Source organism: Ursus maritimus, unplaced genomic scaffold (genome assembly GCF_017311325.1).
Source record: "Ursus maritimus isolate PB19 unplaced genomic scaffold, ASM1731132v1 scaffold_12, whole genome shotgun sequence".
Taxonomy (NCBI): domain Eukaryota; kingdom Metazoa; phylum Chordata; class Mammalia; order Carnivora; family Ursidae; genus Ursus; species Ursus maritimus.
In genome coordinates, this window is record NW_024423564.1 from 61,994,584 (window position 1) to 62,019,472 (window position 24,889).

General features: G+C 44.3%; 1 protein-coding gene across 3 annotated transcripts in view; it reads right to left on the reverse strand.

The window, feature by feature from the left end:
• The window catches only part of GPX7 (glutathione peroxidase 7), a 44,781-nt gene extending 20,259 nt beyond the window's left edge, over positions 1 to 24,522 (reverse strand). The window contains exons 1-4 of one of the 3 annotated variants that reach the window (XM_040627297.1): positions 23,510 to 24,511; positions 20,409 to 20,466; positions 18,708 to 18,969; positions 16,267 to 17,092 (exon numbers count right to left, since the gene is read on the reverse strand). In XM_040627297.1, the coding sequence (XP_040483231.1) occupies positions 16,929 to 17,092; positions 18,708 to 18,969; positions 20,409 to 20,466; positions 23,510 to 23,871 (846 nt within the window). In that variant the 5' untranslated portion in view covers positions 23,872 to 24,511 and the 3' untranslated portion in view covers positions 16,267 to 16,928. Of the gene's footprint in view, positions 1 to 16,266; positions 17,093 to 18,707; positions 18,970 to 20,408; positions 20,467 to 23,509 lie in introns of those variants that run through there. The other 2 variants (XR_005834165.1, XM_040627298.1) reach the window with 2 other exon arrangements.
• Positions 24,523 to 24,889: the final 367 nt, after the last annotated feature.

The following is a 24,889-nucleotide window of genomic DNA, read 5'->3' on the forward strand; positions in this document are numbered from 1 at the left end:
GAGTCTCTAATACCACAAGGAAAAGAAAGTATAGGAAGGAGGGGTGAGCAGGGAGAACTCACATTTATGGAGAACACACTGTAATCTCAAGATTGTGTTCTGTGATTTTCATCCACTCTTTTAAAACCTGCAACAATTCTGTGCAGTATTACTCTCCCTGTTTTTATTATTTTTTTCAGATCTATTTATTTATGTGAAAGAGAGAGAGAGAGAGGGCACAAGCAGGGGGGAGGGGCAGAGGGAGAGGGAGAGGGAGAGGGAGAGAATCCTCAAGCAGACCCCTGGCTGAGAGCAGAGCCTGAGGAAGGCTGAACCCAGGACCCTGAGATCATGACCTGAGCCAAAACCAAGTCTGAAGCTCAACCAACTGAGCCACCCAAGTGTCCCTACATGTGATAAAACTTTAAATAGAAATCATTATACGGCATGTATTCTTCTGGAACCTTTTTTTTTTTTTTCACACAATCTTATGTTTGTGAGCTTTGTCTGTACTGATGTATATGGTTCATCCATTTTTGCTGCTATGTAGCTTTCCATTTAGTGAATATATGATGATTTATCCATTTTCTTCAACGTTTAGTTTCCTTTCAATTTCTTTTATTGCTATATAGTGATGCTTCTCTTGAGGTTTTTTCCTTCTTTTAAAATCAATTTTATTGAGGTATATTTTACAAACAATAAAACATGCCCATTTTAATTGTATAGCTTAGTGAGTTTGACAAATGTATGCATTCATGTAACCACCACCACAGTCAACATACAACACATTTCCACCCCCAGCTTTGCCTTAAACACCACTGCTCTACTCTCTGTCCCTACAGATAAGTTCTCCCTGTTCTTGAACTTTGTTAATGGAATTGGATGGTAAGTCTTTTGTGTCTGACTTCTTTTCCTCACCACAGTGCCTTTGAGATACTCAGAGATTGTTGCATGTACAGATAGTTCTTCCTTTTTATTGCCGAATACATGGATATATACTCATTATATGGAAATACTACAATTTGTGTATCCACTCAACCATTAATAGGCATTTGGATTGTTGCCAGTTTGGGACTATTATGAATAAAGTTGCTATACACATTTTTACATGTATGCTTTTGTGTGTGTGTGCGCACCCATGTGCATGCATATATTTTCATTTCTCTTTGGTAAATACTTAGGAGTAGAATTTCTGGGTAATAGGGTAGATGTATGTTTAACTTTATAGAAGTTACGAAACTGCTTTTTAGAGTGGCTGTACCATTTTGCATCCCCACCAACAATGTATAAGAGGCAAGGCTCCAGGGGAACCTGGGTGGCTATGTTGATTAAGCATCCAGCTCTTGGTTTCAGCTCAGGTCATGATCCTGGGATTGAGCCCCACATTGGGCTCCATGCTCAGCGTAGAGTCTGCTCATCTCTCTCCCTCCCACTCTGTTCCTGCCCCCACTCCCCCAGGCTCTCATTTTCTCTCTCAAGTAAATAAATAAAATCTTAAAAAAAAAAAAAAAAAAAAGAGGCAGTGCTCTACATCCACCCCAGCACTTGGTTTTATCAGTATTTTTTTATTTTGACCATTCTTCTTTTTTTTTTTTTTTAGGTTTTATTTATTCATTTGACAGAGAGAGAGAGAGAGAGAGCAAGCATGACCAGGGGAGCAGCAGGCAGAGGGAGAACCAGACTCCCTGCTGAGCAGGGAGCCCAATCGATCCCAGGACCCTGGGATCATGACCTGGGCCGAAGGCCGACGCTTAACGACTGAGCCTATTATGCCTATTTTTAAATTGCATTGAATTATAACAGCTCTTATATATTCTACACACAAAACCTTTTATCAAATATATTACTATGTATTTTTTCCCAGTCTGTGATTTGCCTTCTCATTTTATTTTACTTAATATTTAAAGACTTTACTTATTTATTTTTTAAGTAATCTCTACACTCCGTGTGGGGCTCAAACTCACAACCTGGAAACCAAGAGTCATATGCTGTATGGCACCAGCCAGGTGCCCCTGCCTTCTCATTTTCTTAAAGGTGATTTCCAAAAAGCCGAAATTAGGGGTGCCTGGGTGGCGCGGCCGGTTAAGCTTCCATCTCTTGTTTTGAGCTTCGGTCTGATCTCAGGGTGAGGTTGAGCCCCGTAGGACTCCACGCTCAGCAGAGAGTCTGCTTCAGATACTCTCTCTCCCTCTGCTCCTCCTGCTCATGCACTCTCGCTCTCAAATAAATAAATAAATAAATAAATAAATAAATAAATAAATATATTTTTTTAAAAAGCAGAAATTAAAAATTTTGATACTCCAATTTATCACTTTTTTCTGTTAAGATTGTGCTGCTGGGAGGTGCCTGGGTGGCGTCTGCCTTCAGCTCAGGTCATGATCCTGGGGTCCTGGGACCAAGCCCCACATTGGGCTCCCTTTTGGTGGGGAGTCTGCTTCTCCCTCTCCCTCTCCCTCTGTGTGCGTACATGTGCTCTTTCTCTCTCTCTCCTTCTCTCTCTTCCTCTCTCTCAAATAAATAAATAAATCTTGAGGAAAAAAAGATTGTGCTTGCGAGGTTCTATCTAAAAAAGTCTTTATCTACCTCAAGATGGCAAAGATTTTCTCCTATGTTTTCTTTTGGGGGGGCGTTCCTTTTTTTTTTAATTTAAATTCAATTAATTAACATATAGTGTATTACTAGTTTCAGAGGTAGAGTTCAGTGATTTATCAGTTGTATATAACACCCAGTGCTCATTCCATCATGTGCCCTCCTTAATGCCCATCACCCAGTTACACTGTCCTCCCACCCCCTCCCCTTCAGCAACCCTCAGTTTGTTTCCTGCGATTAAGAGTCTCTTATGGTTTGTCTTCCTCTCTGATTTCATCTTGTTTTATTTTTCCCGAGTTTGCTTCTTTTACTAACCAGAATCATGCTGTATATATTGTTCTTTGATGTGCTTGTTGGAGAGGTTCTCAGCCTAGCACACTCTTTTTATCTATTATATAGTCCACAGAATTAGTGTCATTATTTGGGTTGCTTCCCTCTGCTGTTATAATTATGCTCACTTTTGTCCACAAACTTGAGCACAGGGGCTGGAATTTGAGGGGAAGAGTGTCAGTTTGAGTCCTTGTCAAGCTGAGGTGAAGGGGTGTTGACTGGCATTGAGCAGGTGGCAGGACATGCATGCTGACTCAGGCAGGAGGGTGGCTGGACTGTGAATTTGGGACCCACAGGCTGAGGGCATCGTGTGTAATGGGGACATGGCTGGTTTTGCTTTTTTTTTTTTTTTTAAAGATTTTATTTATTTATGTGACAGACAGCCAGAGAGAGAGGGAACACAGCAGGGGAGTGGGAGAGGAAGAAGCAGGCTCCCAGTGGAGGAGCCCGATGTGGGACTCGATCTCAGAACGCCAGGATCACGTCCTGAGCCAAAGGCAGACGCCTAACGACTGCGCTACCCAGGCGCCCCCTGGTTTTGCTTTTTAACTTTTGTTTTTCTGGGAGACTCTACCTCTCCTTCTATTCTGAATGAAAACCTTGCTGGATAGAGTATTCTTGGCTGTAGATTTTCTGTTTTAGCACTTAGAATATATCATGCTGCTTTCTCAGAGAAACTTCAGAGAAACTCTCAGAGTTTCTGCTGAAAAACCCACTGATAGCCTTATGGGGTTTCCCTTGTATGTAACTGCTTTCCTTTCTCTTGCTGCTTTTATAATTCTCTCTTTATCACTACTTTTGCCCATCTTATTTATTTTGTGTCTTGGTGCCGACCTCTTTGGGTTGGTTTTGTTGGGGGCCCTCTGGGCCTCCTGGATCTGGATTTCTCTTTCCTTCCCCAGATTCAGGAAGTTTTCAGCTATTATTTCTTCAGACAAATCTTCTGCCCCCTTTTCTTGTTCTTCTCCTTTTGCGATCCCTAACATGCGACTGGTATGCTTGATAGTGTCACTGAGTTCCCTGGGTCTATTCTCATTTTGGATATTTTTCCACCTCTCATCTGCTCAGCTTGATTACTTTCCATTACTCAGTCCTCCAGGTTGTTGATCCGTTCTTCTACTTCCTCTTGTTTGCTATTTATTCCAGGTGGTCTATTTTTATTTCCATTTAGTGAGTCCAATAGCTCTAAGTGGTTCTTTTTTTTTTTTTTAAGATTTTATTTATTTATTCGACAGAGACAGAGACAGCGACAGCCAGCGAGAGAGGGAACACAAGCAGGGGGAGTGGGAGAGGAAGAAGCAGGCTCATACCGGAGGAGCCTGATGTGGGGCTCGATCCCAGAAGGCCGGGATCACGCCCTGAGCCGAAGGTAGACACTTAACCGCTGTGCCACCCAGGCGCCCTTCTAAGTGGTTCTTTTTCACATCTCCTATCTCTTGGTGGGGGTCTCATGGAGGTCCTGCACTCCTTTCTCAATTCTAGTGAGTATCTTTATGAGCATTACTTTAAATTCACAATCAGACATATTACTAATCTCCATTTTGTTTAGGTCTCTTGCTCTGATTTTGCTCTTTCATTTGGGACATATTCCTCTGTCTCCTCATTTTGTCTATTGTTGTGTCTGTTTCTATGTGTTAGGAAAGTCAGCTATGTCTCTCACACTTGAAAGTAGTGGTTTTCTGAAGAAGAGGTCCTGCAGTGCAATGTCTCCTTTTCACCAGAAAATGGTGCTTTGGGGGTATCTCCTGTGTCCGTTGCTACAAGGGTGTCCTTCCATTGTGGTAGAGCTGTGTTTGCCTTCAGTCCAGTCTGTAATGGCTCTCTGCCTGTTGTGGGCAGAGTCTGATGCCTGTGGTGTTAGTGGGCTGGTCCAGGGCTGCCTTGGGCTTGAGTTGAGTAAGACCAGGTGTTTGCCAGAGATGAAGTAGCACCAACCTGCAGGCACTTCCCTGTGTTGTCTCCTGAGAAGCTTTTGTTGGTGTGTGGCGCCTGCAGTCAGACCAGCTGCCTGTCCCCAGCCCACTGCTAGGGTCACAGTCAGACCAGTGTGTGGTTATCTTCCCCTCTCCCTGGAGCAGGACTCACATTGGAGTGGTGTTGGCCCTTGTCTGGGCTGCTTGCACACTGCCAGGCTTGTGGTGCTGCTTTGATGGGATCTTGCCAAGAGCAATCAGAGGGGGTGGATCTGCTTTGCTGTAGCCTCTTTTCTACGTTGGGCTTTGGAGAGTCTGTTCTGCCAGTCTTTGGTGGCTTTCTGGGTTATTTATGCCAATGTGGGTTTTCTCTAGGTGCCCATGTGGCAAGAGGTGAGCCCAGAATCCTCCTACTCCATCTTCCCAGCAGCCTTCCTGTGTTTTTTTTCTAGAAGTTTTTTTTTTTTTTAAGATTTTATTTATTTATTCGACAGAGATAGAGACAGCCAGCGAGAGAGGGAACACAAGCAGGGGGAGTGGGAGAGGAAGAAGCAGGCTCATAGCAGAGGAGCCTGATGTGGGGCTCGATCCCATAACGCCGGGATCACGCCCTGAGCCGAAGGCAGACGCTTTAACCGCTGTGCCACCCAGGCGCCCCTTTTTTCTAGAAGTTTTATGTTTATCTTTCTGAGTTAGTTTTTGTGTCTATTGTGACGCAGTGGTTGAAGTGCACTTTTACATATGGATCTTCAAGGGCACCTGGCTGGCTCAGTCAAAAGAGTTAGTGACTCTTGATCTCAGGGTTGTGAGTTCAAGCCCCATGTTGGGTATAGAGGTTACTTGAATAAATAAAACTTACCAAAAAAATACATATGGATATCCAATTGTTCCAAAATCATCCTGTGAAAGGAATTGTCCTTTCTCCCATTGAATTAACTTGACACCTTTGTCAAAACTCAATTATAAATGTGTGGATTTATTTCCAGATTCTCTATTGTATTTCATTGATCTGAATCTATCCTTAAGCCAGTACCATTCTGTGGCTTTATAAATAAGTCTTGAAATCAGGTAGTGTAAAAATCCTCTTTGTCCTTATTTTTCAAAATTGTTTTAGTAATTCTAGGTCCTTGCATTTCCATATAAGTTTTTTTTAAATTGTATTTATTTAAGCAATCTACACCCAACATGGGGTTCAAACTCACAACCCGAAGATCAAGAGCTGAATACTCTTCCAACTGAGACAGCCAGGCGTCCCCATATAAGTTTTAGAATCAGTTTGTCAATTTCAGCCCCCCAAAACCCTGCTGGGATTTTGCTCAGGATTGCATTTAATTAATAGATCAACTTGGAGAGAATTAACATCTTAATATTTAGTTTCCCAATCCATAAACATGGTATATCTTTTCATTTATTTAGTTCTTCTGTAGTTTCTCTCAGGAGTGCTTTGTACTCTTATGTATAGGTCTTGTACATATTTTGTAAAATTTTTTTTTTTAAAGATTTTATTTATTTATTCAGCAGAGATAGAGACAGCCAACGAGAGAGGGAACACAAGCAGGGGAGTGGGAGAGGAAGAAGCAGGCTCATAGCGGAAGAGCCTGATGTGGGGCTTGATCCCAGAACGCCAGGATTACGCCCTGAGCCGAAGGCAGACGCTTAACCGCTGTGCCACCCAGGCGCCCCCATATTTTGTAAAATTTATCCCTTTTCTATTTTTGATGCTATTGTAAATGACATTTTTAATGTGATTGTACAATTGTTTGTTGCTAGTATGTAGAAATACAATTTATTTTTGTGTATTCACCTTGTATTCTGAGAGCTTGCTAAATTCACTTATTAGTTCTAGTAGCTTTTTTTTGTAGACCACTTTAAGATTTTTTATGTTAACATAAAAATGTAATTTATTCACAGGCAACATAATAATAATGTTTTACTTTTTCTTTCCAGCTTATGCCTTTCAGTTTTTTCCCTTGTTTTGTTACATTGTCTAGGATCTCTAGTATAATGTCAAAAAAAATTCTTTTGAGTTTTGAGGCAGATTATGCAATTCTTTCTTTTTCCCCCCCGTGTACTTGATTATTTTCCACCACATATTCATAAACAGAGATTTTGTAAAGATGTGTCCTGAGCTGTTGGAGTAGCCCCAGTGATTCCAGTTTTACCTCTAAAATCTGAACTCTCGGGACACCTGGATGGCTCAGTCAGTTAAGCATCTGCCTTCGGCTCAGGTCATGATCCCAGGGTCCTGGAATCAAGTCCTGCATTGGCCTCTTGCTCAGTGGGGAGCCTTCTTGTCCCTCTGCCTGCTGCTCCCCCTGCTTGTGCTCTCTCTTTCTGACAAATAAATGAATAAAATCTTTTAAAAAAATAAAATAAAGGGGTGACTGGGTGTCTCAGTCGTTAAGCATCTGCCTTCAGCTCAGGTCATGATCCCAGGGTCCTAGGATCAAGCCCCATATTGGGCTCCCTGCTCAGCAGGAAGCCTGCTTCTTCCTCTCCCACTCCCCCTGCTTGTGTTCCCTCTCTCACGGTGTCTCTCTCTGTCAAATAAATAAAATCTTTAAAAAATAAAATAAAATAAAAAATAAAAAATAAAATCTGAACTCTCGCTATCTCTCCAGCTATACCTGCCTTTTCTTTCCTAAAGGAAGCTTCTGATTTAACCAGTCTGACCTGAGAAAAGACCCTTCTCTCCCGAGTTTTTGCTCATATAGTCCCCCTTGTGCTTATCTAAATCCTCTCCACCCTTCAAGGTCCAGCTCGAAGAAACCCCTTCTGCAGGAAGCCTTTCTTTGAGCAGCTCTCCGGGTATCATTCTTTTTTGCAGTATGTGTTCTCCTGACTGTATGTACCATTCATTGAGCACCTTCTATGTGCTATCATCTCTTTTAGCAATCACAGCTTCAGACTACTCTTCAGGCTCCTCTTTGATGGAAGTTGTACCTGCCTCAGCCCCAGTTCCACTGCATTCAGCTTAGGGTCTTCTTCTTGAAGGCAGGGCTGCTGCTTTGTACTGCCTTTGTTCCTTTGTGCATATCAGAAAAAAAAGTGACCCTTCCTGTGGCCTGATGTAGCTCTATGCCAAAGGTAAGGATGGGTAATTAGAGTTCAGGCCAGATTTCAATTTCCACTTGTCTCTTCTGCTGCACATCTTCAAAACCTGCATGGCCGTAAAGGTCAATTATGTCTCAGGGAGCAATTAATAACTGAACAAATCATTCTGAAATATGAGTATTTTATATATAAATATGTAGGTATTATATATATCGAGCCTTAGAGAGGTTAAACTACTCATCTGGGGACCCAGTCGGTTTTGTCCTGGTTCCGTCAGTCCCCAAAGCTCAAGGAAACACTCCTTTGACTACCTCCTTCTCTGGTCTCAACATGAATCCAGCACTTTACATGTTAGTAAGCATTTTTCACATTCACAGTTCTTTTCAGCCCACAATCCGCCACTTCTGAATTTACTCCAAGATTTCTGCAGTCTGGAGTGAATGTCTTGGCGTCTTCCAGGATTATGTCTCTAACCTTAACCCCCCTGTCCTAGCTGGAGTGTTACCAGAGTCCAGGAAGCAGAGAATAGGGAAAGGCAAGGACTTTGGTACCAGATCAGCCTGTCTCTGTTTGGCAGTTGACTTCCTGGGAGAATTTGGACTCCTTACTTAGCCTCATCTGTAAAATGGAAATCAAAATACCTACTTTATAGAAATGAGATAGAGGTATGTGAGCACTCGGGAAAGGTTAGTCCTCCTCTTCCTTCCACTTTGCTGAGAGCAAGGATTATGTCTCACATTAGGTCCACACACAAGAAAACTACAGCATTTGTCTACAGAAGATTCTTAGTGACATTTGTCAACCCTAGGGCTGGAACTGTCTTTTCTCTTGATCTTGGACAAGTCTGTTCCCCTCTCTGAGCCTCAATTTCCTGTCTTTTAAATGGAGACAGTAATCCCTAAATAACCAAAAGAAGAACTATCATTTACTGGATATTTACTATGTGTCAGACATGGCAGTGGTTTGTGGGTGTATTAGCATTTAATCAACTCAATAGGCTTATGAATTAAGTGCTATTAATATCCCCCACATCCCAGAGGAAGACACTGAGGCCCAGAGAGGTAAAGTAGTTTGCTTATGAGTCACCCAGCTGCTAAGCAGCAGAGCTGGGATGTGATCCTGCTTTGCAATACTGTAGGCTTAGGATTTCTCAACGTAGTGACATTTTGAGATAATTCTTTGTTGTGGTGGACAGTCCTGTGCATTATGGAATGTTTAGCAGCTTCTGTGGCTTTTACCCACTAGATGCCAGTAGTACCCATCCCCCAGTTGTGACAACAAAAAATGTCCCCAGATATTGCCAAATGTTCCCTGGTGAGCAAAATCACCCTTAATTAAAAACCACTTGTCTTTATTTTACGTCCTAGGCAGTGTCTTTCCTCTGCAATGTGACCAAGATAGGGAAGCTTCTTTCCCCACAAGAGTCAGTAAAGGAAATCAACTGCAGACAAGTACTACACTGATGATAATACTGTTTCATATTTGTTACAGCCCATTTCCACTTACAGAGTGCCTTTTCATACATTAGTTTTTCTGAATATTCCAGGTGAGAGAACACATAGAAGTGTCTAGCACAGTGCCCAGTATTTATTAGGTAACATTTTGATTTTCTTTTATTGGCTAGACGGAGTGATGGTGGTTTCATGAGGTTCAGTGACAGTTCCAGGGTTACACAGCTTCTAAGTGGGTATTGTCATTGGTCATGTCAATTAACCTGTTAACTATTGTTCTCCGATCTTCTACTTTTTTTTTAAGATTTTATTTACTTATTTGACTGAGAGCGAGAGAGGGAACACAAGCAAGGGGAGTAGGAGAGGGAGAAGCAGGCTTCCCGCCAAGCAGGGAGCCTGATGTGGGGCTTGATCCCAGGACCCTGGGATCATGACCTGAGCCGAAGGCAGACGTTTAACGGCTGAGCCACCCAGGTGCCTCTCAGCTCTTCTACTTTAATCCTGAAAAGAGTTTTTGCTTTCATTGGGAGGAACAAGGTAAATCAGAAGAGTTAGGATCTTTGTTTCCTAGAGTTGAACGCCCTGGAATCCTAGAGGCTATTAGCTCAACTCCCTACTACATGGTGTTCAATCCAGGGAAGGATTGCCAGATAAAATATAGAGTGGCTAGTTAAAATTGAATTTCAGGTAAACAGCAAATAATTTTTTAAAGATTTAATTTATTTATTTGAGAGAGAGTGCAAAAGTGGGAGGGAGGGGCAGAGGGAGAGGGAGAAGAGGCTCCCCACTGAGCAGGGAGTCTGACTCAGGGTTCCATCCCAGGACCCCAGGATCGTGACCTGAGCCCAAGGGAGATGCTTTACCGACTGAGCCACCCAGGCGCCCCAACAACAAATAATTTTTTAGTGCCCCATATAATCATCACTAGTACCAAAGACGATGGTGGCCCTGGCACTCCCGCTGGAGAACAATGAGCAGGGCTCAATTAGCCATGCGATCAGAGTGGAGCACTTATATTCTAAGGGATTAGAGGAAGGGGTCTTCTGACTGGGCTTTCCCATCTCACTGAGATGGGTCACGCCTTCTGTGGGAGGAGTCTACCCGATGCAGGGGTCAGACAGTCCTTGGGACATTCAGAAACACAGATGATGACAATGAGGTCAGTCCATTGACAAATGCCTTTAAACACCTACTCTGAGCCAAGCATTTCTTAAAGAATACAAGAGGGATAAGGCAATATCAATATAGCAAATTAAGGAAAGTGAGACAATTTTTTACCTGTGCAATGGGAGCAAGGAGTAAGGAGAATATGGCAAGAAATAGAGGAAGATGAAGCACAAGGACTTTGAATGGCAGATTAAGGAACTGAGCCTTTACTCCAAGAACAGGAATGGAGGACTCAGTGAAGCAGTGAGATGATAGGCTCAGATGTGCTTTCTGGAGCATCATTTAGCTTGTGATGTGAAGGATGGATTGGAGGAGGGAGTTGGAACCAAGCTGATGAGCTAGAAGGATGGGAAGTCTTGAGTTAGGATAATGGTAGCAAGAAGGAGAGGGGAGAGAATTGAGAGATGTTAAGACGTGGGGCTTTTTGTTCCTGCCCCCTAACTGTTGGGGCTATTTGTTCTCCCCTTCTTCTATGTTAATGAAACTCCCAATTTTCATCTGGGCACATGGCCATACAAATAAAAACTTTATTTCTCAGTGATCCTTGTCTGAGGGGCTATTTGGTTAAGTTCTTCTGACCTGTAGGATATACTGTTGTGCCCTCACTTAAAAGTATAGGGTTGAGGGGCGCCTGGGTGGCTCAGTCAGTTGAGCATCTGACTCTTGGTTTCAGCTCAGGTCACGATATCAGGGTGGTGGGATTGAGCCCCGTGTCGGGCTCTGTGCTCAGCACAGAGTCCGCTTGGGATTCTCTCTCTCCCTCTCTCTCTGCCCCATCCCTGGTCACACACTCTCAATAAATAAAATAAAATATAAATAAATAAAGTCTTTAAAAAAAAAAAAAAGGTATAGATAGTGTTGAGGTGGCCAGCTGTCTTGGATCGTGCAAATGATGGCAATATCCTAAGGCTGGCAGAGCCATTAACCTGGCTAAAGGTCCAGCTTTTACATAGGATAGAAATAAACTTTTATTTTATTTGAGGATGTGTTTACTTTGGGTTCCTGTCATAGTTGCCAAATCTCCATCCTAACACAAAGTGGTAAAAGCCACAGGTGAGAGCTAAGATGTAGGGACTAAAGGAGATGTGGGGAAGAGGGGGAGCTGCAGAGGTTTTTATTATACCCAAGCCAGTGTTTTGTTTTTTGTTTTTTTTTTTTGAAATGTACCCCTTTGACCACCTGCCGTGCAGTCTCTCAGGGTGGAGTCCACTTGGTGATTTGTAGGTACCCAGGCCTTGGCAGTCCCCTCCCTCAACTGCCAGGCTGGCCCTGCTGGAACTGGGATCTGCCAGGTCTGCCTGCCTACCCCAGGCGTCTCCATAGTGATCTGTCTTCCAGGCAGCCAGCAGAGCAGCCTCTTCTCCTATCAGTAGTTCAGAGTCTGCCTCTGCCCCAGAGTTTATTTCTGGCCTTCAGATTTAGGACTGAAGACAGGCTCTGTTACGCTAAGTCAGGTCACTATCATTTTTCACCTGGATTCCACAAGGCCCTGACTGATCTGGCCCCTGACTACCTCTCTCGCCCTTCACCTTATCACATGGCTCCAGGCAGCACTGTCACCATCCTATTGAGTATCTTCCTTCTTTAGGGCCTCTATCTACTTAGGAACTTCCCACTTCTTTCCCCTAACTTTTTTTTTTTTTTAAGATTTTATTTATTTATTTGTCAGAGAGAGAGAGAACACAGCAGGGGGAGCAGCAGGCAGAGGGAGAAGCAGACTCCCCGCTGAGCAAGGAGCCCAGTGCGGGGCTTGATCCCAGGACCCTAGGATCATGACCTGAGCCAAAGGCAGACGCTTAACCAACTGAGCCACCCAGGTGCCCCTCTTTCCCCTAACTCTTATTAAAATGTCAGCTCTTGGGTGCCTGGGTGGCTAGTAGGTTAAGCATCTGCTTTTGGCTCAGCAGAGAGCCTGCTTCTCCCACTCCCTCTGCCCCTCCCTACCTTGTGCACCCTCTCTCTCAAATAAATAAATAAATAAATAAAATCTTAAAAATAATTAAATAAATAAAATAAAATTTCAGCTCTTGACTTAAATGCCATTCCTCAGGGAGACCTCTGAACTCCAGAGTAGCTCCAATGCCAGCCTCCCTGTACTTCTTCCTGGTGCTTATCATAATTACATAATAATTGGTATAATTATTTGTTTAATGCTTGTCTTTCCCACTATTCTCTAAGTGCCACGGCAGCTGAGAACATGCCTGTTTTGTTCACTGATGTATTCCTAGAACCTAGTGCAGAACTTGACACATAAACAGTGCTCAAGAAATATTTGTTGAATGAATGTCCCTTCCAAGCATAACTTTCCAGGAAGCACCCTCATAGTCATACTCTCCTCTCACCACACTCTAGCCCAGCTCAGAGAGGTAAAAAAGTAATGAGGATGGACCTCCCTTTCTTGAAGGACCTGGGACCAGTTGATGAAGGAGCGGTCAGCCAAACACAAAGGACTTTGTCATATCCACAGCCAGAAATGACCCCTCTCTAAATTCCTAACTGGTGGTCTCTGGTTTGCTAATTTACTCTAAACTAATAGCAGATAGCTAAGCAATCAGTATAAGATTTAAGCAGATAACTAAAATATTGATTAATAATTAAGGCTTGGCAATAGCTGAACTACTAAGAGCTAAGATAAAACCCAGTAAATAAAGTGTATTGCTTATAAATAAAGTGTTAGAAGATAACTAAAGTGCCAGTAGAAAATAAAATATTAACTACTCAAGTGTTAGCTGATTAACAAGGGATTAATTTAAAACTGAGTTGTTAGCAGATACCTGTTAGCCAATGACTACCTTAACAGTTGATAAGGATTTAAAGTGAGCTTTTTTTTCCGTAGGGAGCTCTTGCACATTAGAGGGGACATGGGAGCAGCAGAACACTGACAAAGCATAGGAATAAAGGCCGACTTGTGACTGCAAAATCCTCAGCTGGACTCTAAATTTCTGGGGGAAACTGCTTATCTTTGGTTTCTAGATCGGTTCTGGTCAGGGACAGCATGGAGCTGGTGCTCAAAATGCTTACTTTATAATTAAATTATATATGCTAAAGGCCAGGTGCTGTGCTAAGGAAAGAAAGGAGAACAGTCACTTAAATAATAGTAGTGTAGAGAGTGAGTGGTGTGTGAAAGGAAAGGCTTTGGGGTTCTGCGAAGGCTGAGTGGAAGGGAGAGAGGTGTGTCAGGGAGAGATGATGAGTTTAGCTCTGGGCATGTTGAACTGAAATGTCTGTAGACATGCCCACTAGGCAAATGAGTATGAGTCCAGGGTAGATACAAGGTAGAGGTTTGGGTGTCAGTAGGGTGTAGATGGTGGGGTGCCTGGGTGGCTCAGTTGGTTAAGCGCCTGACTTCTGATTTTGGCTTAGGTCATGATCTCAGGGTTAAGGGATCCGGCCCCATGACAGGCTCCACGCTCAGCTTGGAGTCTGCTTGAGATTCTCTCTCCATCTTCCTTTGCCCCTCCCCCAGCTAGCTATAAGTAAGTAAATAAGTAAATAAATAAAATCTTTTAAAAAAAATAGGGCATTGATGGTGGTCAAAACTATGAGAAAAAAATGAGATGGCTGCAAAAGAGCACATGGAGTGATAAGAAGGACCAGCCTGTCACCCGAAGGAAGACCAACAAGGTAGGAGTGGGCAGGAGGAAGAGACATCAACAGATACTGAGAAGGAAGGAGCACTCAAAGAGAAAGGAGAAAGGGGTAAAACCTAGAAAGAGGGGCATGGAGAATGTAGTTCTGAGGTGTCCATCACGAACATTTCTGTGATTGCTGCATTTCATTGTGTGTGTGCACAGCATATGCAGAGCTGGAACTTGGAGCAGAGTGTGTAAGGGCAGGCTGGAGGCCACCATAGTGGGGCTTGTGGTCTGCTCACAGAGAGCCTTCATTTACTCTGGGTAGCTTTTGAGAGGTACCATTAAGGGACACTGGAAGAACTATAAGCACAGTTCAACCCTTTCATTGTCCATGCCTCCAAAGAGGCAACAGTTTGCTCAGTCTGTGAGTCAGGGGCAGGACTTAAATCTGAGTCTGTCTTCTAGAAGAGTGACCTTGGGAGGAGTGGACATGAAATTCTTACTGGCTAATAAATTATTGATCAGTGACTTTGCCCATCATCTCAGTTTTTAGCTGCCTCTTTTTATATTTCTATAAAAGTGAAATACATATTTTACATACAAAATTCAAACATTACAGAAATACATAACAAAGACAGGGAAGGTCTCCTGTTATCCCCTCTTTCCCCTGACTCCCTCATTGACAACCACCATTAATAGTTTGGTCTAGGGGCACCTGGGTGGCTCAATTAGTTAAGCATCTAACTTTGGCTCAGGTCATGATCCCAGGGTCCTGAGATTGAGCCCCGCATCAGCCTGGAGTCGGGCTCGGCACTCAGGGGGTGGGAGTCTGCCTGTCCCTCTGCTCCTCCTCCCATGCTCCCTCTCTCTCAAATAAATAAATAAAAATCTTAAAAAAAAAAATAGTTTGGTCTATATTCCTCTCTCTTCCTCTCACTTAATCTCAAAAAATTTTGATAAAAATATTATACTTCTTTATACTGGATTTTTTTAAAAAAGATTTTATTTTTAAGTAATTTCTATACCCAACATGGGGTTTGGACTTACAACCCCAAGATCAAGAGTCCATGCTCTACAGACTGAGCAGCCAGGTACCCCTATACTAGATTTGTGTGGTGCGTATGTATTCATTCTGTTTTACAAGCTGCCCTTTCTTCACTTTTGGACAACTTTTTCTATGGTAGCATATAGAAATCTAGTTCAGGGGCACCTGGGTGGCACAGCGGTTAAGCGTCTGCCTTCGGCTCAGGGCATGATCCCGGCATTATGGGATCGAGCCCCACATCAGGCTCCTCCGCTATGAGCCTGCTTCTTCCTCTCCCATTCCCCCTGCTTGTGTTCCCTCTCTCACTGGCTGTCTGTATCTCTGTCAAATAAATAAATAAAATCTTTAAAAAAAAAAAAAGAAATCTAGTTCATTCATTTTGGGACACCTGGCTGGCACAGTCAGTAGAGCGTGTGACTCCTGGTCTCAAGGTTGTGAGTTCAAGCCCCATGTTGGGTGTAGAGATTACTTAACGTTTTTTTTTTTTTTAATCTAAAAAAAAATTAAAATAAAATGAATGAATTAGATTTTTAAAAATATTATATTTTTAAGTAATCTCTACACCCAATGTGGGGCTTGAACTCAATCCTGAGACCAAGAGTCACATGGTCTACTGACTAAGCCAGTCAGGTGCCCCTAATTCATTCATTTTAATAACTGTATTAGTGTACCATTTGGATTTGTACCATAATTCATTATCAGACCATATTGATGGATACAGGGTTGCATCCAATTTTCACTATTATGAACGACGTACATACATATTTGCACAGTTTGGGAGACTTCTAGGACGAGAAATGATGGATCAAAGGACATGAACATTTAGTTTTAAAAGATACTGCCAAATCACCCCCTAAAAACTTGTGCCAGTTCATTGTCCCACCAACAGTTACTATGAATGCCCATTTCCCCACATCCTTACCAACTATGGGTCTTATCATTTAAAAAAATCTTACCAACTTTAATGAAGCTAAAAATCTTCTCATATCCTTATTATCCATCTACATTATTCTGTGAATTATCTATTCATATCCTTTGCCTATTTGTTATTATAGTATACTTTTGGTCAGTGAATTCTTATTGGGCAATAATTATTGGCTTGATAAAAAAAATTAGGAAGTCTTTGTACCAAATTGCTAACAGTATTTATTTACCTCCGGGAGTGAGATATAGAAAACAAGGGGGATATCTTCATTTTTATTTTATATCATCCTGTATTATTTTACAATCTATTTCTATTACTTTTGTAATTTAAAAAAAATGATACAGAGGAAAACAATTGTAACAACAAATAAATCTTTGGCTTGGATTCTCAATGGCTGGAAATTCATGTTGGGCACAACTTTTTATTGATTACAAGATATTTTTTGGTTTATAAGCCAAAAAACCCATTTATTGAATGCCTCCCAGTGAGCTGGCACTGCCCTAGGCACTTTCATAGATCTTTCATCCTCATCCTCACGACAGCCCTGTGAGGTAGGAATTGGTCCCATTTTACAGAGTTTTTAATAGGCAGGAGATTATTGCTTGATATACTTCTATTTGCCACATGTTTTCATGGGCTAGAGGTTCTTATTGGCTGGTGATTCATTGGCCAAGAGCTCTCATTGGCCAAGAGTTCCTATAGGTTCTTCTAAGACTCAAATAATCCAAATACTAGAATTTTTCCCACATAGGAGTGATGGGGTAGATGGGATAAAAATGGAGGAAGGAGAGTCCATAGGTCCTCCCTCTAAGCACCATTGAGCACCACTGAGTTTGCTTTGGTCTCCCATTCAAGGTGGAGGATGGGGGGGATGGGAAAGTAGGAGAGGAGAGAAAGTGGTTATAAGTCTTCTCGCTTCTTCAGGATGAGCTTCCTCACGAGTGCTGTGATCTGGGGCTTGATCTCCTCCACAGACACAGTTGGGTCCCAAGCCCCTACTACCTTTCCATCTGGGGCCACTAGGTACTTCCAAAAGTTCCAGGTGGGCTCCTTCCCAGAAGTCTCTAGAGAAAAAGGAAGAAGGAGAGCAAAATGTGCTTCCCTGTATCCCCTCTCCTGGAATTCCACTACCAGTGTCCATCCTTCCCTTGAAGCAGTGGTTCTGTTAGTTAGAATTAACTAAAGAACTTTTAAAAGTCCTGATGCTCGTGGGGCACCTGGGTGGCTCAGTCAGTTAAGCATCTGCCTTCGGCTCAGGTCATGATCTTGGGGTTCTGGGATCAAGCCCTACATTGGGCTCCCTGCTCAGCAGGGAGTCTGCTTCTCTCTCTCTCTCTCTCTGCCCCCTCCCCCTGCTTGTGCATGTGCTCGCTCTCTCTCTCTTTCAAAAAAATAAAATAAAATAAAATAAAATAAAGTAAAATAAAATAAAATAAAATAAAACAAAATGCTGATGCCCAGTCCACACCAGATTACTTAAATCGGAATCTCTGGTGTTAAGATTCAGACATCAGTATTATTTAAAAGCTCTTCAGAAAATACCAATATGGCCCCAAGGTTGAGAACTACTGCTTTAGGATTCTGTGAAATGCTTGATAAAGCAGTATCAGATCCTCCTTTCTTAATGATCTCAAACTACTGAATTGAATAGTCTACACCCTATTCTCAAATGAAATCTTAACGGTTTCCAAATGTTAGTCTGTGGACTGGTTGCATATGAATCATGGTGGTGGTGGTGGTGGTATGATGGGGGTGGTTAAAATAAACAGATTCTTGGGTCCTGATTCAGTAAGTCTAGTCTAAACCACTTTTAAGAGCTCCCCAGTTGCTTCTAAAGCAGTGTGAGGTTTGATCTATAACTATGGGAACTGGAAAGGTACTAATAAAAACACACAGGGGGAAAAAAAGCAAATATTAGGATTGACCCATAGAGCAAAATTCAAGTCTGCCTCAGTAAGGGATCTTTTGTGTGCTGCACTGTTGTTTTTCATTTACTCCTCCAGGCGAATGGGGGGTGGTAGTGAGGGATATGAAGGCAGTCAGCAGCATGGACTAGAAGGCAGAAATGGAGCCCCCAAAGGAAGAGAATGGCCCAAGGGAGGAAACAGGGCCATAATGACAAGCTTGGCCCATGACCCCATCTTGTGGTTCTGAGGCTCCTGGGGATGCAGAAGGGATCTATTTCTGAAATATTAAGATCTGGTATTTTTGGTTCCAAAGGTTTGCCTCCCATGGGCTACAAACTTTGCTCCTAACTCAGGACAGGAGATACCTGTCAGTGGTCTTGGTCAGCCTTCTCCAGGCATGTGGCATCCCCTGTCTGTGCCTTGGTTTCTCTATCCTAAGTCCATAAGCTTAACTAATTCACATTGACTGAATCTGAGGGCCTGGTCTCCTTTTAAGAACCCCTGCATATGAAAACAGGATCCCGGAGAAGTCTGTAAGAGTAACTCTGAGGGAGAACCTCAAGGCAGCGGGGCAGGGTGGGGGTTAGAAATATTTTCAGGCAGGAATATCTCTCAGCGCATCCTCAAAGATTAGTGCTGGAACAGACCATGAACCTACATGCAGGGGTCTGGAAGGGGCCCCAGGTCACCCAGCCAGCCAGTGGCTCCTGCTGCCCCAGGAGCCATGACCTCAGCCAGCTACCAGAAGATGAGGGAAAGGATCAGGACTCACGGATCAGGTACTTGAAGGCAGGGTGGGCACCAGCGCCGGTGACTGCGACCTTGCTAAACATGGGGAAAGAAACACTGTAGGTGCGGCGGGCGAAGCTCTCAATCTCCTTGTTGGTATCAGGCTCCTGCTGGCCGAACTGGTTGCAGGGGAAGGCAAGCACATTGAAGTGGTGGGGCCCCAGGTCCCGCTGCAGCTGCTGCAAGGCTCGGTAGTGCTGGTCCGTGAAGCCACACTCGCTAGCCACGTTCACCACCAGGGACACCTGGGTGGCAAAAACAAAACCCAGACACATACACAACTTAGTGATAAGTCATGCACTTGTACATGACCTGACAGACCCACACGGTGACCCCCCCCAACCAATTAATAAGGCACAACGTATACATACATACACGTGCAATCCTCTCACAGATACATGAACATATGCACACAGGCACAAATGAAATCAAACATGCAGGGGCTTACAGGTATGTGTGCATACTCATACATGACCATTCATGAGAATAAGAATACAATATCCATAAATGGGGATGCATATGCCCCAAGATACAAAAATATATCAGCACACATCACACATGCCCACAAACACACACAACACATTTACAGAGAGAGGAGCACACGCTGGTGAGCTCACAATCAGGAGGTAATGCAGGGGAGTGGAAAGGCAGATCTGGGTTCAATTTCTGGCTCAGTCAACTGGCACTCATCACTTTATATGGTCTCCCTTGTACTAAGCCTACTGTGAACCCAATGAAGGCAGGAGCTATGCCTGCTTCCCTCCTGGGCTTAACATATGGAAAAGAAAGCAGAAAGTGTGTGCTGAGTGAGTAAGTTAATGTGCACACCTACACAGTCACCTGCGTGGGTATATAGACAGACATGGGTTTTCTTCGTAAAAGGACCCCAGAGCAATCCATCCCAGCACACAAATATCACTTTCTTGAGTCACTAGACTAATACTTAACTTTATTATCACCTTATAATAAATGCATTTATTTATAGCCTTTAGGTGATAAATACAAAGCTGGCTGATGGAACTCAATTATAATACCGCAATTAGAATTTTGGCACCAGTGCTGTTTTTAGCCTCTAGTTATACATTGTTAAAGAATTCTTAAATCTTACCTTGTGTCTGGGCAGCCCAGCCCTATCTCTTTGGCCACTTTTTTAGAAGAGCGGGGATTATACTTGCTGGCTCTGTAAAGAGGGCCACCTCCCAGAGGCAGCCTGGCACTGGACATGTGCAGGCACAAACTGCTCAGGCTAGACAGGGTTTCTCAACCTCCGCACTATGGATATTTGGGGCCAGATAATTCGTTATTATGCAGGGGCTATCCTATTCATTGTAGGAAATTTAGCAGCACCCCTGGCCTCTACCCACTAGATGTCTAGTTTTGACAGTCAAAAATGTCTCCAAACGTTGTATGTCTCCTGGAGTAGTTGAGAACTACTTGGCAGGATGATGAGAACCCTTGAGTTACAACTCCCCTACCCTGCCTCCACCAGATAAGGAAGGACCCATCCTATGGGGCCATAGGCCATTAGGACAATCTCCCTCATTTGTGTCAGCATGTCATTTTCTGCCCGTGGTGGTGAGAAACTAGGACCCTAACTCCCTTCCCTAGTTAGCGGCCTTCCTCTTTCTTCTCTGCTGGATCCCTGGACAATGAAAGCATTAAAGTTTGCTTATTTTTAACCTACATCTTGTGCGTCTGCCCACTCTTTTGGAAGGAGGGAAGTTCTGCTTCGAGTTCCATACCTGAAAACAAAAAGTTTATCCTTAAAGTGACCAAAACATGGATGGACAGACACACCCAAATACACAGTTAATTTACATATATGTATATCCAAACATAGATACAGACTCAGGTGTACACATAGAAGTAAACAAACCATTTGCACACATGCCTCACTCAGGCCTACATGTACGTAAGCTCACACTCTAGACAAGCACATTCCCAGGTGGCCATCTATTCATCCATACTCAACACTGGTCCAGATGACAGCCTTCCCAGTTAGCCTGAGGGCACAAACCATATACTCTTGCTCATGGCTTTGTCTCCAGGGTTGGACCCACTGCCACACAGGTACTGGGAGCCAGTAAACCTTTTTCAATTTTTTTTTTTTTTAACCTTTTTCAATTTTTTAAAAAGACTGTGGTAAAATACACATACTGAGCCAGTAATTATTTACAGGTGAATGAATGACCCTATTGTCCCAGTGGTGGACCCAGCTTGGGTTAACTCACAGAATCCTTTACAGTTTCCTTGGACTGACTATTCCTGATTTCCCTTTAAACCTGGCAGTTAAGGGCTTAGGCTTTGGAGCTGGACTGCCTGGGTTCAAATTCTCCCTATATCTCTTAGTAGGTATGCGACTTTGTTCTTTTTTTTGTTTGTTTGTTTTCAATTTCTTTCTGATAGATTTCTTGGCTTCTCACTCCCATGCTTTTTAGGATTTACCAATGACCTAGAGTTTTAAAACACCCAGAATTCTGGGATCACTGCTCTGAGTCATTTTTCTCCAAGATTTCTGTTCCTCACATTCCTAGTGCCTTGTTACTTCTGAAAATAAATAGACTTTGTTCTATTTATGTCTTAGCACTTAGTACCACTGTACTAGGAATTACCTTGTTCATTTCTCTGTTCCTGTTTATTGTCTCTCTCTTTTCCATTTCATATAAGCTCTATTAAAGTGGAAACTTGTCTGTACACCACTGTATCCCAAGGACCAGCCTAGTACTTAGTAGGGAGTAGGTGCTCAATAATAATGAATGAATGAATAGCAGAGCTGGTCAAGTGCTAAACCTGGGGCTCTCTGTCAAGCTGCCCTAGAAGGAAGGAGAGGCCTGACTGGGAATGGGCCCTACTCTTATTGGCTCTTTGTCCTCAGTGCTAGATGAGTTTCCTGCTGGGGCCCACCTAACATAGGAACAGAGCACTCTACCAAGTGCTTCTGATGTAGGAAAATGTTGAGGTTTGGAGCTGACGGCCAAGAAAGAATTCTTGAGACGTCTTTGGTGTAAAAAGGTGCTTTTATTCAAGCACGAGGACAGGACCTGTGGACAGAAAGAGCTGCTCTGGGATCATGAGGAGTGGTTCATTACGTACTTTCAAGTTGGGAGGGGGGTAGGGATAGCGCAAGCCTCCAAGGTATTTTGGAAAAAAGGTTTCCAGGATCCTGAGGGGGCTAGCCATTGTTGGGAAAAGGTCATTTATTACTATTTAGTAAAAACTCAGACATGAGACCCTTCAGGTGTGTATCAGTTGGTCATTTGCTTGGAGGATGATTGCTAACATCTTGGAGGGTAGAGATAAAGGAAGTTTCCAAAGGAATTTTTATATGTTAAAATAGACTCACAGGATCCTGGGGGGTCAGGCTAAGATTGTCTTTTGCCCTTAGCGAAGTGTCAACATTGAGGCAGCTGAGCTCCAAGAAGATCACTCTACCTGTTCAAGGACTTGTCCATGGGCTGTAGGCCATAAGGAAATTTAATTTTTTCTTTTGCCTTTGTTTCCCGTATCACTTCCACACTGTCATCTCATTTGAAATACACCTTGGGGGACAAGGAATATTGCCCCCAGGACTCCCAGTGTAACTGGGCATTTTAAGATTTAGAAAGTACTTTCTTCACTAAAGACTTCCTCCCAGGAGAAGAGTGCTGATAGCCATTTTTGTGCGGTCCATCCAAATCTGAACTCTGTACCTATGTGTCCATCACCAACTTCCCACCTTTCCCACATAAAGGCCCTACCTAGATTCATCTTTTCTTTTCTTCTTTTTTTGTCTCAGGTCCATCTTGAGAAATGGACTTGGAGCCCTCTTCATTACACACAGTGCCACATCTAGGCCTTTGAATATAGTGTTCAAGACTCCTCTCGGGCCCTCCCTACTCTCTTCAGCCTCATCTTACACTGCTCAGCCTCATGCTTTATACTCCTGCAAGCAGAACTGCTTGAAGCCCACCCACCCCTCCTCCATCCTTCTTGCTGTTTGCTTCTGAGCCTTGGTATGAACAGTTCTTTGCCTGGAATGCTCTTCTTGGTCTTGCCAAAACTCTCTCTCGTTTTAAAGACTCACCCAGGCACATTTTCTGTCTGAGTACTCTCTGAGCTGAGATTCCCTCTTGATAAGGAGATAGCAGTGAGCCTGGGTGACTCTTGTAGCTCAGCCCCAGCTTCCATCGTAGAGTTTGCCCAGAGAAGTCCACAGATGGAAGGGTGATTCTCCTCCACGCTCTGTGCTTTCTAGAGATGTGTGGCCCTGTGCAAATACCCTTCCTCTCCGGGTCCTTAGTGTCCCCTCCCTCTAAAGGAAGATCTGTGTAAGGTCCCCGTGCATCTGATTAACTTTCCCTACACTGCACATTCATTTTCACAGTGCTCTCATTCAACTCAATATCAGCAACAACCCCAGCTCCAGACGCGGGGCTGGGGGTGGGAGAGACAAAGGCGCCAGGATGCCAGGGTGCTTTCCGACCCGTGCAGGACAAAGGCTGGGCCGAGGCGAGCAGCCTCTGGGAGAGGTCTGGACTCCAATACCCAAAATCGCTGGGAGGGAAATCGGCGTCGGCTGGGAGAGTTTCGGGTTTCAGTGCGCGCCAGGGCCGTGCCACGTCGTCGCGGGACAGACTCAGCGCAGGATCTGGGGGCTCCGCACCCCGTGGGGAATGCCTGGGGTGGCGGGAGCCAGGGCAGGGCTGCGGAGGCCCCTCGGAGCCACACCTGCAGGGTCCCGGGCCGCGGGGCTCGAGCACCAGGCCCTGCCGGGGCGGCGCCGAGGCCCCGCGGGCGGACACTCACCGAGCCGCGGTACTTCTCCAGCGACACCAACTTGCCCCGGATGTTGACCGCCTTGAAGTCGTAGAAGTCCTGCTCCCGCTGCGCGCAGGCCGCGGCCGACAGGAGCAGCCACGCCGCCACCAGTGCAGCCACCATGACTGGCTCCCGAGCTGCCGGCGCTGCGAGGGCAAAATCCAGGCGGGGGGACCCAGCGTGGGGGGCGGGCGGAGGCGGCTCCGGCGCCGGCTGCTGGGGAGGATGGACGCGCCCCCTCGCCTTCTGCCCCGCTGGCGCTGGAGCACCGGGCTCTGGACCTCAGTCTCCTCACCTGCACCGTTCCCTGACCCCAGAGCCATGGTTTGGGGATTCTGACCACAGACCATTGGGATCAGTAGCAGTGAGGCTCCGTCTCATTCCAGGATGCAGCAACTTGGTAGGGAAAGGGAGGTGAAAAACTGGATCTGAGAGCTCAACTCTTAATGAGCTCAGTGGCCTTAAGCTGGTTATGCCACTTCTCTGGGCTTCGGCTTCTCCAACTGTTCAGTGGGGCTAGCTAGCCTCCCTTCCTGACGCAGCCAGACAATATAGAATGGGAGTAATAGAAAAACAAAGGCCAGACTTTGCTGCTGCTGGCAGTCTCCAGGCAGAATTCCTGAGGCTTACAGATTGGAAAACTCCTACAGCTCTCTCCAGGACTTACTGCTTTACCATTATAGCTTTGCTCTTACTAGTGTCACTTCCCCCATTGCTGAAAACACTACCCAAGATATATTTGCAATTACCTCCTGAGCATACGGCCCACTGATAGACATCTGAAGGGTCTCATGACTGATGTTTTACTAGGCAGTAGTAAATAACCGTATCTTAGCAGCAGCTAGCCCCCCTCAAGGTCCTGAAAGCTTTACTTCCAAATTCTTTAGAGACTTATGCCATCCCTAACTCCCACTAACTAAAAAGGATATCATCAGTCACTCCCCACAACCCCAGAGCAGCTCTTTCTGTCCACAAGTCCTGACCCCGTGCTTTAATAAAAGCACCTTTTTGCACCAAAAACGTCTCAAGAATTCTTTCTTGACCATTTGCTCCTGGTCCACATCACTTCAAAACGCTTTGTCAGCTGAATGGTGCCTACAAACTTTAGGTGAATGAATGTATGTTCCCTGAGAGAGATGGCACAGAGAAAGGGAAGACAAGACAGAGGGCCTGTTGGAGGTTGGGTTTTGGGGAAGCAGATTCTGAGATGGAGGTTACGGTGCAGGAATTTATTAGGGAACACCCTTGGGATCAGCACCTGTGGAAGGGACGGAGGGAACAGGAGCGGGCACAAGTCCAGAGCTGCTTGCAGGCCCAAGACAGTCTTGGCTGACCCCATGGAGACTCTGGAGCTAGAATGGCCCATCA